This window comes from Hyla sarda, chromosome 2 (assembly GCF_029499605.1).
Source record: "Hyla sarda isolate aHylSar1 chromosome 2, aHylSar1.hap1, whole genome shotgun sequence".
Classification (NCBI taxonomy): Eukaryota; Metazoa; Chordata; class Amphibia; order Anura; family Hylidae; genus Hyla; species Hyla sarda.
This window is the reverse complement of record NC_079190.1, coordinates 406,080,532-406,092,875: the sequence shown is the minus strand read 5'-3', so window position 1 is coordinate 406,092,875 and position 12,344 is coordinate 406,080,532. Positions and strand designations below refer to the sequence as shown.

At 45.4% G+C, this 12,344-nt stretch overlaps 1 protein-coding gene across 2 annotated transcripts in view; it reads left to right on the top strand.

Moving 5' to 3' along the window:
* The window catches only part of LOC130358009 (interleukin-5 receptor subunit alpha-like), a 64,897-nt gene extending 55,863 nt beyond the window's left edge, over window positions 1-9,034 (top strand). Inside the window, exon 11 of one of the 2 annotated variants that reach the window (XM_056560798.1) lies at window positions 8,863-9,034. In XM_056560798.1, the coding sequence (XP_056416773.1) occupies window positions 8,863-8,952 (90 nt within the window). In that variant the 3' untranslated portion in view covers window positions 8,953-9,034. The remainder of the gene's footprint in view (window positions 1-8,862) is intronic. The other variant, XM_056560796.1, reaches the window with a different exon arrangement.
* The last annotated feature ends 3,310 nt before the right edge of the window (window positions 9,035-12,344 follow it).

Genomic DNA, 12,344 nt, shown 5'->3' with positions numbered 1-12,344 from the left:
TAAAAAAGAAATAATTATTATTGAAAAATGTTAAAAAATATATATATTTTTTATTTATTTTTATTTTTTCTTGATCACTGCACCTGCACTCACATTTATGCTCAGAAATGTTTTATTTATCCAGTAGTATTTACCCAGTTGTCTGGGCAATAGTAACCATGGAAAACGTTTCCACCAGAATTTTCTTACATGTAAAAGTTGGTGCAAGAATCGACAATTTTGGCACAAAAATTACCGATTTTGGCACCAAACTCAGCAATTTTGGCTAAAAAAAAACAAAAAAACAAACAATATGGCTGCAACAAAAAAATATTTTGGTGCGAAAAAAAAAGTGGCGCAAAAATGAATTTTCACATATTTTCAAAGCAGCAAAAGAGAACTTTGAAAATGTGAGGAGAAAAATAAAAAGGTGTGAATAATATCGCTGGAACAGAAATTACAGTAGTATTTGAGAATCTACCCCAGAATGTCTAGGTTTAAAAAATATGTAATTTTGCTGAACAATCTGTCCCCTTACCCTTATATAAGTGCTTACCAAACAGAATGCCTCCAAGTGTTGCAAAACTTGGAATGCTGGGAGTTGCAGTTTTGCAAAAGCTGGAGGCACACTGGTACAGAAATTAGTGTGTGACATGGGTATGCCGCAAAGCTGAATGTGTGATTATATGTAAGTATGACCACGCACGCACTCAACTCTGCTACATACACCTGATCACACACTCAGCTCTGCTACATACACACACACACACTCAGCTCTACCACATAAACACACTCACACACTCAGCTCTGCTACATATACACACTCACACACTCAGCTCTGCTACATACACACAATCACACACTCAGCTCTGCTACATACACACATTCACACACTCAGCTCTGCTACATATACACACTCACACACTCAACTCTGCTACATATACACACTCACACACTTAGCTCTGCTACATATACACAGACACACACTCAACTCTGCTGCATGCACACACTCAGCTCTGCTACATACACAAACTCACACCCTCAACTCTGCTGCATACACACACTCAGCACTGCTACATACACACACACACTCGCACACTCATCTCTGCTGCATACACACAATCACACATATACATAGACCTAACAGCTGTACCTCCTTCTCCCTGGTTGGAAGTATGAACTGCGCATGGAAGTATTTCACCCGCACTATAACAAGGTGTATTATCCCGGTGTATTATCCCGATGTATGGGGTTAGACTGGGGGTGAAGGGTCATCACAAGTGGTCCATAAACATTGCATTGCTTTTAAAAGGTACATGGAAAGGTTTTAAGTATCCCAGAGATGATCTGACTGGTGGCAGAAGCATAGTAATCTCCTCAACCCACTCTTTGAAAAATGGAATCTATAATTTAGAGCATCTTGCTATGTGCAGTCCAAGATGGATTATATTTACGTTTAAAATATGATCATTGGGCAAGATTTCTGCGGGTAAACAAAATTTACGCAGTCAATAAATTTGTACGTACTAAAAATATGTCACTCCAAGGTTAACCAAAACCTACACATCTGGAGGAAATGCTCCACCAGAATGTGCGCAAAAAAAGACGCCAAAAAATTGCTTGCGCCAAATTTTGAGAGAAAATGTTAACACAAAACAGGGGTAAAATCTTTGATACATGTCCCCCTCTGTCCCTAGCACTGGGTAAACCTATTTAGGGTGCATTTACACCCTGTTTCAGAGATCCAGCTGCTGGATCCAGCTGGGAAATGTTGAGAGAGAGAGAGAGAGAGAGAGAGAGAGAGAGAGAGATTTGCTCCAGATTTCCTCTAACAACTTTAAGAGGTGCCACTTCAAGATAGATTGTTTTAAAAAAAAGGGACCAATTCCACCAATAAAGCATAAATATATATATATATATATATATATATATATTTATGGTCGACACCTTCCGCCTGTTCAGAACCCCTCCCACCCTCCCCCTGACCTATTCCTATGTTCCTATTACTACCCTACCTGCGGCTAGTGGTGTGCCCGAGCCGTCGTCGAGGGTACACCTAAAAGAGGGCATACCCTGGGTATATGAAATAAGTTTTTAGCCTGAAAAGAAAGGGAGGGAGGGGTGGGAACAGCGCACGCCAACGAGTGAGTGACAAGGCCCGGCCTGAGCTATATAGTGGAGGCTACAGGCCCCTCCCATAAACCCAGGCTGTCTCTCAGCCTTTTACTTATGGTCAGCACCTTCCGCCTGTTCAGAACCCCTACCACCCTCCCCCTGACCTATTCCTTTGTTCCTATTACTACCCTACCTGCGGCTAGTGGTGTGCCCGAGCCGCCGTCGAGGGTATACCTAAAAGAGGGCAAAAAACTGTGCATAATTGTTTATTTAGAAAACCAGAGATCTTACAGCAGAAATCATCTCATCTTGCGGATCATGCACATATGATGCGAAACACCCTGACCTCCATCTGCCTAGTCTCTTGATGACATGCACTGGGACATGATTGCTGGAAGCTGCTGAAGCCGCCCCTATTCTAAAGGAGTTACCTGAGAAATGAGAAGCCTCAACTCCTAATGACTTCAGTAAGGACCGTAGGTGAGAAACAAAAATGCTAGTGGTAAGAGGTTTGACTGGAAAGGGTAATAAAGGATCTTGAGGGGAAGTGGTTCCCCGAGTGGCCATGAAATCCCTGAGAACTGTTACCGTGCACCACTCGTGTCCCGTGGCATAATAGGGTACCCTCGTGTGCCCCAAAGATGTTTTAGTGGATGCCAATACCAAATGAGCATGTTTGGGGAAGATGTGTAGCTGCTTGACCTGTAAGGAAGATTTGCCTACATGAGAACTGGTAAATTCTCCTGGTCAGAGAAAACCATAAAATGCCAGATATATGGCTGCTTTCAGAACCCTACTGCGTAATCTACCGAAAAGGACTAGTGTCAAGGAGGTCAGACAGTCGTCTGAATAGATGCCCCGAAATCGGCAGTCTCTGATGCTCTGAGATAGGTCGGGACTTTTGTACCCCCCTGAGAATTGAACGGACCGCATGCGCCGAAAATATGGATGCTGCTCCTGGGTTCTCCAAGGCTAAGTGGTGCTGCACCCCTGCTAGATGTTGCTTGATTGTGTTGTGACTTAACTTAAGGTCAGAGTGGCAAAGACCCACAAATGTAAGGATGTAGGAAATAATGTCTTGGTCCTGTTGAGGAAATCGACTCTTGAATTCGCCATAAACCTTCCAAGCATGAGCATACGCCTTTGCGGTGTTCTTTGATAAGGCTTTATTAATCAAATCTTTAGCTATACACTTCGACCGATTGAATTCAACATTAGATATGTGAGCGGCGGCACTGGTGTGGCAGCTGTGTCCGCCCCAGGCATGGCCTGAAAGAAAAGGTTCATATTATTTCGTGATAACGCATCTGCTGCCACGTTTTTTCCCCCTTTAATGTACACATGTAATATGAAAATCATGCCTCAAAGATAACCATGTCAATCTACGAGCAAAAGACATGATGACGGATAATCTAGACCTCCCTTTATTAATGATATCTACTACCGCAGAATTATCCGAATATACCGAGACTGACTTTCTTGTCCAGAACTCGCCCCATACAAAAGCAGCTGCCACTATAGGGATGATTTCGAAGAGTGCTGATGTGACAGAAAAATTCTCAAACTGCGCCACTTCCTCCGGCCATTGACCCGCTAACCAGTGGGATTCCCAGATTGCTCCAAACCCTGCAGGTGAGGCATCCGAGAATATCCCGATCACGTGACTACCCGTGACCGGAGTGAAAAAAGACACTCCGTTCCATGAGTGGAGGAACTGGTGCCACATTATCAAGTCCTCCATCGCATCATCACCTAAGTAAATCGTATCTAGCTGGTCACGGGCTGAAGGAAGTAAGGCTTGTAACCTAGCAACAAAAGAACGCCCCTGGGGAATGATGCGGGTTGCAAAATTAAGCATGCCTAACAATCGCTGCAATTCTACTCTTGTACAACGATGATTCCTCATGAAGGCTTTCATTAGCTGCACTATGCGCGTTATCTTGTCCAAGGGTAACCTGGCTTCCATTTTTACCGTGTCTAAAATGACGCCCAGGAATGTGATAACATGGCTAGGCCCTTCCATTTTTTTTCTCAGACACTGGTACTTGAAGAATATCAAAGAGCCCCCTAACATTTGCTAAACCACCGGAGCCCCGACGGGTGGTTCAATGACAAGAAAATCATCGAGATAATGGATGACTTTGGGACACCCTACCACTGACTCTAAAATCCAATGCAGGGCTACTGCAAATTGATTGAAGAGCCAGGGACTGCTCTTTGCCCCAAACGTAAGTTTGGTGGCAAAATAGTAATTTTCCTGCCAATGAATCCCGTACCATTTCCAAAGCTCCGGATGAATGGGAAGCAATTTAAATGCTTCTGCTACATCCGCTTTGGAAAGCCATGCGCCCGTCCCCAACTCAATGATGACCTGAATAGCCTGGTCTACCGATGCGTACTTCATGGCGTACTCCACGGACGGAACCAATGCATTCAAACTGGGGATGTTGCAAGAATGAGGTGCTGAGAGGTCATAAATTAAACGTTTTTTATTGGAAAATTTCCCTATCGCCACTCCAACTGGGCTGATGCGCCATGTGTCAAAAGGAATTTCCGAGAAAGGTCCTATGACAAAACCCTTCTGTACCTCTGCCTGAATGAGCATGGTGACAGTGACCAGATCCCTTATTGCCGATTGCAGATTGCCACACGTGTGAGGCTGCTGTGGCACTGCTACCAAGCCTGTGTGGAAACCGCATCAGAATCCCTGCAAGAGCCACAAAACCCAAGCTGGGTCTGGGTGCTGCCGCAGGAACTCGGACAAAGTCTCCACATACACCACGCCTAGTCAGGCTTTCCTCTGCGGGCACTGGGTTTTCGGGTGTGCCCTGAAACATTGGGAACAGACATGCAGCAATCTACATTGAGAATAATTACATGTTGACCAATTATAGTTGTTACATACTTGAGCTCTACCTAAATACTTGATTGGTCTACCCAGCTTGTCCACACCCACAGAAGGTTTCTGCTGAAACCCTGTGGGCGAGCTTGTGCCTTTGCCACCACTGGAGGATGCTTGCTCATTCTCCCGCCCGCACCATGCGGTGGTGTGGGCAATAGAATTGCAATTAGCACACGCCGGGGCTTTGAGTCCCGCAAAGTGACGGCAAAACAGCTCTGTGTCGATCTCCGCCCAGTCCGTTTTGTGCTGAAATTGAAACAGAGTTGCCGCGGCCTTAGCTGCAAAAGACAGATGATAGTCATAAAAAGCCGTGCCCCCGTACTTGTGGCCTAAATCAGTGAGTTTGTACAGATAAATGTCAAGTTCCTCTCTACGATGGGGATGAACTGAACAAATTACGTCACGATAAACACTGAAAGCCAGCATAAACTCAGGCAGCGTAAGTTTACGGGTTAATCGAACATCCTTGCTCTTAAGAATGACAGACACCTCGCCACACGCAAAAGTCTTGCTGTCTGCCAAATCCTGCGATGCAATGAGAAGCGAAGCCAAGTTCACATCTTTATCTTCCAGAATATCCTTGCAGATACTCTGGGGTATGAAATGAGCCGGGAGTACCCGGCGTGATGAACCAACAGTACCTGAGGGCTTGGGCTGAGAGTGGGTTGCGGCCACTGATAGTGCCGTAGATGCGACCTGTGACGAACCGTCTGCTGGCATGGTGGTCTGCCCGCTTGCTGATACTGTACCCACTGAGGTACCTGCCGTAACCACCGATGCCAATTTGGATTCCATTGAATCTATCATTTGCCCGAAATCAGACATGGAAGAGGAGAGACCTCCCATCATTCCACGCAACTGCGTAAGGGCTGCCTGGATGGAAGACAACTGGTCTCCCTGCTGACTAGGCCCTGGATCTTCTGCCATCATGATACAATATAATTCCGCTTTTCTAGCGGTAGCCGGGAACAGGACCCCACGTCTACGTAGCTCAGCCTAAATCTTGTGAATAGTCCAATTTCTGTAGGATACCGAACTGCCGTGTTCTGAGGCCCTGGACGGCGTCTCTGGTATCGACATCTGATCCTCAATATCCGACCCGTGTGACATATCTGCGAGATAAACCCCGAACACCCCCCCCCGACAAGACATGAGTATGCGTACTTAACCGCCTGCCACCTATGACCTCACACCGACGTGGTGATCACACCGTGACAAACTCACATACCTTAAACCTTCCTGTATCTGTAATAAACACATGTAGGCCGAACGATCTGCGTACAGGGCGAAACACTCCTGCCAGTCTCCAGTGGCCTATCCAGAGACCGCCTGTTCAGCCCCATAGGGGCAACGCATCACCGAGCCGAACCGCGCCACCATGCCTGTAGCCGTGACAGGACTTTCGAGCCCCACCTGTAGCCATGACAGGTATTTTTAAGAAACGTAACGAGAAGCCGATAAACGTGATCGGACTGCAAATCACTTCCCGAAGCTGTGTCAGGTACCCGCCACCATATCTGTGTCCTACGTGCCCCAATACCTGCACACCTGACCCCAAAATTCCTGTGGTGATTCCCCTACACCCTCCCCCAAGAACTCTATCTGATTCCCCCCCCCTTATGATAATTGTGACAGACCTTAAGCTACCCCGTTATCGGAATGCCACAATAAAACCTAAAACCACAACCGCGTGAAATCACATACTGCCCTTCAAATTCTCTCTGTATACCCACCTTATCAGCTGTACACCAACCGTCACTGACTTCAGTACTTGACCACCTATGCATAGCCAAGCTTACATTACTACTGAACAACAACCACCTAATCCCCTCAAAGCCAAGTTACCCACCTTGACAAGAGGTTGTCCCTTGAACCTGCACAACTAGAGTATGAAGAGAAATGACGATAAGTGAATAAACGGGTGGGTACCTATGCTCGCCACGTGCGCCATTGACCAACCAAACCCCCTTGATTACCCTAACTATTGTTCGTGGCCCCCCACTGTCGGGCCACCCTGTTACTACCCCGTCTGAAGATAACCACCTGCATCGTATTTATTGTCGCCCACAATCGACCCTGAACTTAGCGTCTCACGAAGCAGGGTGCCTCCAGCTGTTGCAAAACGAAAACCCCCGCGTGCGGTCTTGTGAATGACTAAAATGACTGCCACTGGGTGTTCTGACGACCCCCCCCCCCAACAAGTGCCATATGCATGTATCCATGGAAAACCTCCCCTCTTGCATAAAACGGCTTCTTGCTGGCCTCCCAGACACAAATGTGTAGCTGCATACCTGCGCCCTAAGTTCCCCCCCCCTCCCTACCCCCGCCACGACAACCCGGGATGTCTCCATGGCGGGTGCAGCGAGGAGGGGGAGCCCGCGCGCCTGCACCGCAACCCACTGACTATTTGCCGCCTCTTTGATCATGTTTGTATATATATATATATATATATATATATATTTTTTTTTTCACCAAACACCTACCCCTCGTGCGGTTGTATCCCCTGCGGGTGCGGGCAACAGCTCGCACCGGGACCAGTGACTGGTCGTGCCGGCCCCCTGATGCGAACATGCGACTCCCCGCTGCGGGCATCAGTGCTGCGCGTGCGCAACGCACATCCCTGTCTTGCCGAGTGCCTCCCGCGCCAGGACCGTCACCCAGCACAGCACGACCCGCCCTGGTACCACACCACCCCTACCCTCTGGTCCAACTCACCGCAAGCCGCTGGTCCCGAAAGCTCCCACTGCTACCAACGTCCGCCGCGCCACCAGAAGTCCCGCCCAACAGTGCACGCCAACGAGTGAGTGACAAGGCCCGGCCTGAGCTATATATCGGAGGCTACAGGTCCCTCCCATAAACCCAGGCTGTCTCTCAGCCTTTTTCCCTTCAAATTGCTTTAATTAAAATGAATGAACAAAGAAAATAAATAGACTTACTTAGCCAGCATGACAGCCTTACTAAGAAAAGATATTATCAGACTAATATAAAAGGCTTCAATTACTAATGGTTACCGGTACTTCACACAGCCATTGCGTTTTTCAATTTTCCCCAATTTGAGTTCACAGGTAAATGGTGCTATTGTACACCATATACAGCAATTTTGTACAGATATACCTGGGCAAAACTTTCAGACGTCATGTACCCTAAGAATGTGAAATCATGCAAATAAAGAAAGAAATATGCAAGAAGACCTGAACGTGGTGGTCGTGAGTTAACTCTTTATGAATACATGTTGATCGGGTGGGATGTGCTCGCCGTGAAAGATTTGCCCAGGTATATCAATAGAAAAGGCTTCTCACCCAGGAAATCAGCACCCTGATTTGTAGTAATGAATAGGTCCTCTTCCTTTTGGAGATAATTATGTGTTGGATGATAATCCCTAGTCGTATTCTTGGCTCTATAATGGGTCAAACATTGATTTATAATAGGGAAGCTAATTACAAGTGATAGAACAATAGAACTAGGCATTGGAGCATATAAATCATATATATGCTGAATACAACCCCCTTTAGAAATGTCTAGGTCCATACTGTACCTTTGTGTTATCATACATGGAGCCACACTGAGATTGCTTTTGATATGGATTTGGTGTTAATATGTGATAAAAATACTATGATATGTAATATCCCATGCCTTTTTACAGATGTCTCACAGTCTCATTATATGTGAGGGTCTATGGGTCCATAATGCAGACCTGTATTACACTCCAGCACAGCTGTATAAGAATTTTAGTGTGCAATACATTACATGTAAAAACAAAACTTTATATTTTTACATCTAGGAAAATAATAATAATAGCAATCATAAAGTTTTCTGTGCATATAAAATAGGAATAAATTACATTTCTCTTTTTTCTATTTTTCCAGGCAACTATTGCTGTCCAAAATGAACAGACTGTACCCCTCAATGAAATAGAGATTGTGCCTACTACTAGAGACTGTGTTGAGAAACCTTAATGTATAATTTGCTTTAAGAATGTTATTTTTATGGTGCTAATTAGGGATGAGCGAATCGAATCTGACAAATCTGAATTAGTTACGAATTTCAGGAAAAATTCGATTCGCAATGAATGCGAATATTGCCGTGATTCGCATCAATAAATGAAGAACATCGCTTCATTAAACTCCATTTAGTGTGGTTCAGGCTCCAGGGCATCTAAAATGTCAGATCCATATGTGAGGACATGGGGCAAGGAATCCTGGGAAGGCAGGAACAAGGGTAGGCGGGATGACCCTGAATCACATGCAGCCTTTCAGCAGCCAGCCACCCCTGTGATGTCACAGCCCTATATAATTGGCAGCCATCTTGCAGCCAGTCATTTTAGCCTTTTATTGCAGAGGGATAGAGAGGGACAGAAAGCACTGTGTGTTGCACTGAAAAGCATTTTTCCAGCAGAGTTTCACCTCTCAGTCACATCAGCATTCTGTTCCAGAGATGAACACTGTTATGGGGGGAGCTGTGAATTACACACTTCTGGGGGATCTGTGAATGACACACTTATGGGGGATCTGTGAATGACACACTTATGGGGGAGCTATGAATGAACACTGTTATGGGGAGCTGTGTCTGCACGTCACTGATGTCCTCCTCAGGTTCCTCATCAGTGTCTGCTTTAGGAGCGTGAACACTGGCAACACCACCTCCTACATCACTCTCCTTGTCATTACCTGCCCGCCAAGCAGAGGAAGCAGCGGATGTCTCCTCCACTTCTTGGCTGGGCAGTAGCTGCTTACTGTCCTCTATTACAGTGGTCTTCAACCTGCGGACCTCCAGATGTTGCAAAACTACAACTCAACGCAAAAAAGAATTAGAGGCACTGTCTCTGTAGTAGACCATAGGCCCCCAATTCATATACACCGAAATAAAGGCCAAAGAAAATGGTCATAACGAATATAAATCTTTATTACACAAATACTAAAAACACTACAACATGTTAAAACAACATAACTCAAGAAGCAAAGGATGGTTGCACATACAGAAAAAGAAGATGAGGATATTACATATGGCACCTACTGGGAATGAATAGACAACCTTGTAATAACTAGAGAAAAGGACTAAGACACAATTACAAATAAGCAATGTGTCTAATAACAGAAAGACTGGTGCCAGGATAGATCAAATAAATATACATACAATGTAACAAAGGGGTAAAGGCTGAAAGGCAATAAGGTTATGAGTAACAATGTGAAGACCAGCCATGCCACACACCCCACATGCAATACCTCACCTCATGCCGAATGCGTTTTCGCTAAGGCTTTGTCAAGGGGCGTGACAGCCATCGGCTCTCCGGGTATGCTGGGAGTTGTAGTTTTGAAACACCTGGAGGTCCGCAGGTTGAAGACCACTGCTCTATTAGATCGTCCTCACTGAAAAATGGAGCTGAACCCACAGCATGAGATACTTCTGTAGGGGATGGAACAGCATAGGACAGAGGCAATGGGAGGACAGGGACTGCTCCCGGGCCATGTCAACTGAGGGTTGTGTCTGAGAAATCCACTGACTGTTGACTGGGGGTATCAGATGTCCCTTGTGATGAAGTGGATGACCGTGCTAACCAATCGATGACGGCAGATGGGTTGCTGGTCGAGACACGACGGCTAGCTGATACCAGGAGATCAGGCCTCTCGCTGAGACTCCTGCTGCCACTTGCCCCTAGTCTGCTGTGACCTCTGCCTGTGCCTGATGAATTTAGGCCTCTGCCACTCCGCTGTGCGCATCCTGGCACTTCTCTGCCTGACATACTTGCGTATATAAGGGGAGTACAATACGCTTCACTGTGCATAAAAAAGTATGTGTACAACACAAGCCGGTGAGTACTTTTGGATGTCCTTTCATAGTATCTAGGCCCTAAAGACTTTATTAGGAACAAAATGGTACAACACTTAGCTGTACGTATGTGGTATGAACTCATGAGGGCAGAAAAATGCGCTACAGTATGCTTAAAAATGTTTTTGTGTACAAAACCAGCCAGTAAGTACTTTAAGCTGCCCCTTCTCAGTATCTAGGCCCTTGAGACTTTATCAAGAATAAAATAGTACACGACTTAGATGTATATATGTGGTTTGCACTTATGAGGGCAGAAAAATGCCCTACAGTACACTTAAAAAAAAGTTTTTGTGTACAACACCAGCCGGTGCGTACTTTTGGCTGCCCCTTCACAGTATCTAAGCCCTTGAGACTTTATCAGGAAAAAAATGGAACAACACCTCGTTGTATGTATGTGATGTGCACTTATGAGGGCAGAAAAATGCGCTACAGTAAGCTTAAAAAAGTTTTTGTGTACAACACCAGCCAGTAAGTACTTTTGGCTGCCCTTTCACATTATCTAGGCCTTTGAGACTTTATCAGGAAAAAAATGGAACAACACTTTGTTGTACGTATGTGGTATGCACTGATGAGGGCAGAAAAATGCACTACAGTACGCTTAAAAAAGTTTTTATGTGTAACACCAGCCAGTGAGTACTTTTTGCTGCCCTTTCATAGTATCTAGGCCCTTGAGACTTTATCAGGAACAAAATAGAACAACACTTTGATGTATGTATGTGGTATGCACTTATGAGGGCAGGAAAATGTGCTACAGTACGCTTAAAAAAGTTTTTGTGCACAACACCTGCACTAGACACCAGTGCTGCTGCTCACAATCACTGTGTACTACAGCCAAGATTACACTTTCTCAATCTCACTCTCTTCCCTATCAGTGCTTCTAGCCAGGATTTGTGCTTGAGCTAAACCTCTGCTGTTCTTCTGTGCAACACACTGCTCTCTGATCCTCTCTATAATAGAACACTGTAGACAGTGACTGGGAGGTGGATTGCTGCAGTAAGCAAGCTTTTCTGTGACAAGCAAACTGCTCTCTGTCCATCAGAACGCTGACTTGACTAGGAGGTGAATCGCTGCTGGAAAAAGCTTTTCTGTGTAACACACACAGGGCTGGCTGTCCCTGTGCAGTGTAAGGATGAAGTGACTGTCTGCAATATGGCTCCCAATTATATAGGGCTGTGACATCACAGGGATGACTGGCTGCTGATAGGCTGCATCCTGCATGTGATTCAGGGTCATCCTGCTATCCTTGTTCCCACCTTCCCAGGATTCCTTGTCCCATGTCCTCACATGTGGATCCACCATTTTAGATGCCCTGAAGCCTGGACTGCACTAAATGAATTTTAATGAAACAATTTGCTCGATGGAATCGCGGCCATATTCACATTCATTACAAATACAATTTTTCATGAAATTCGTAACAAATTTGGATTAATCAGATTCGATTCGCTCATATCTACTAATAATATTCAAACAAGAAGTATTATTTTAATAGAAAATTTGAAACTGGTGAACCACAGGGCCCTTG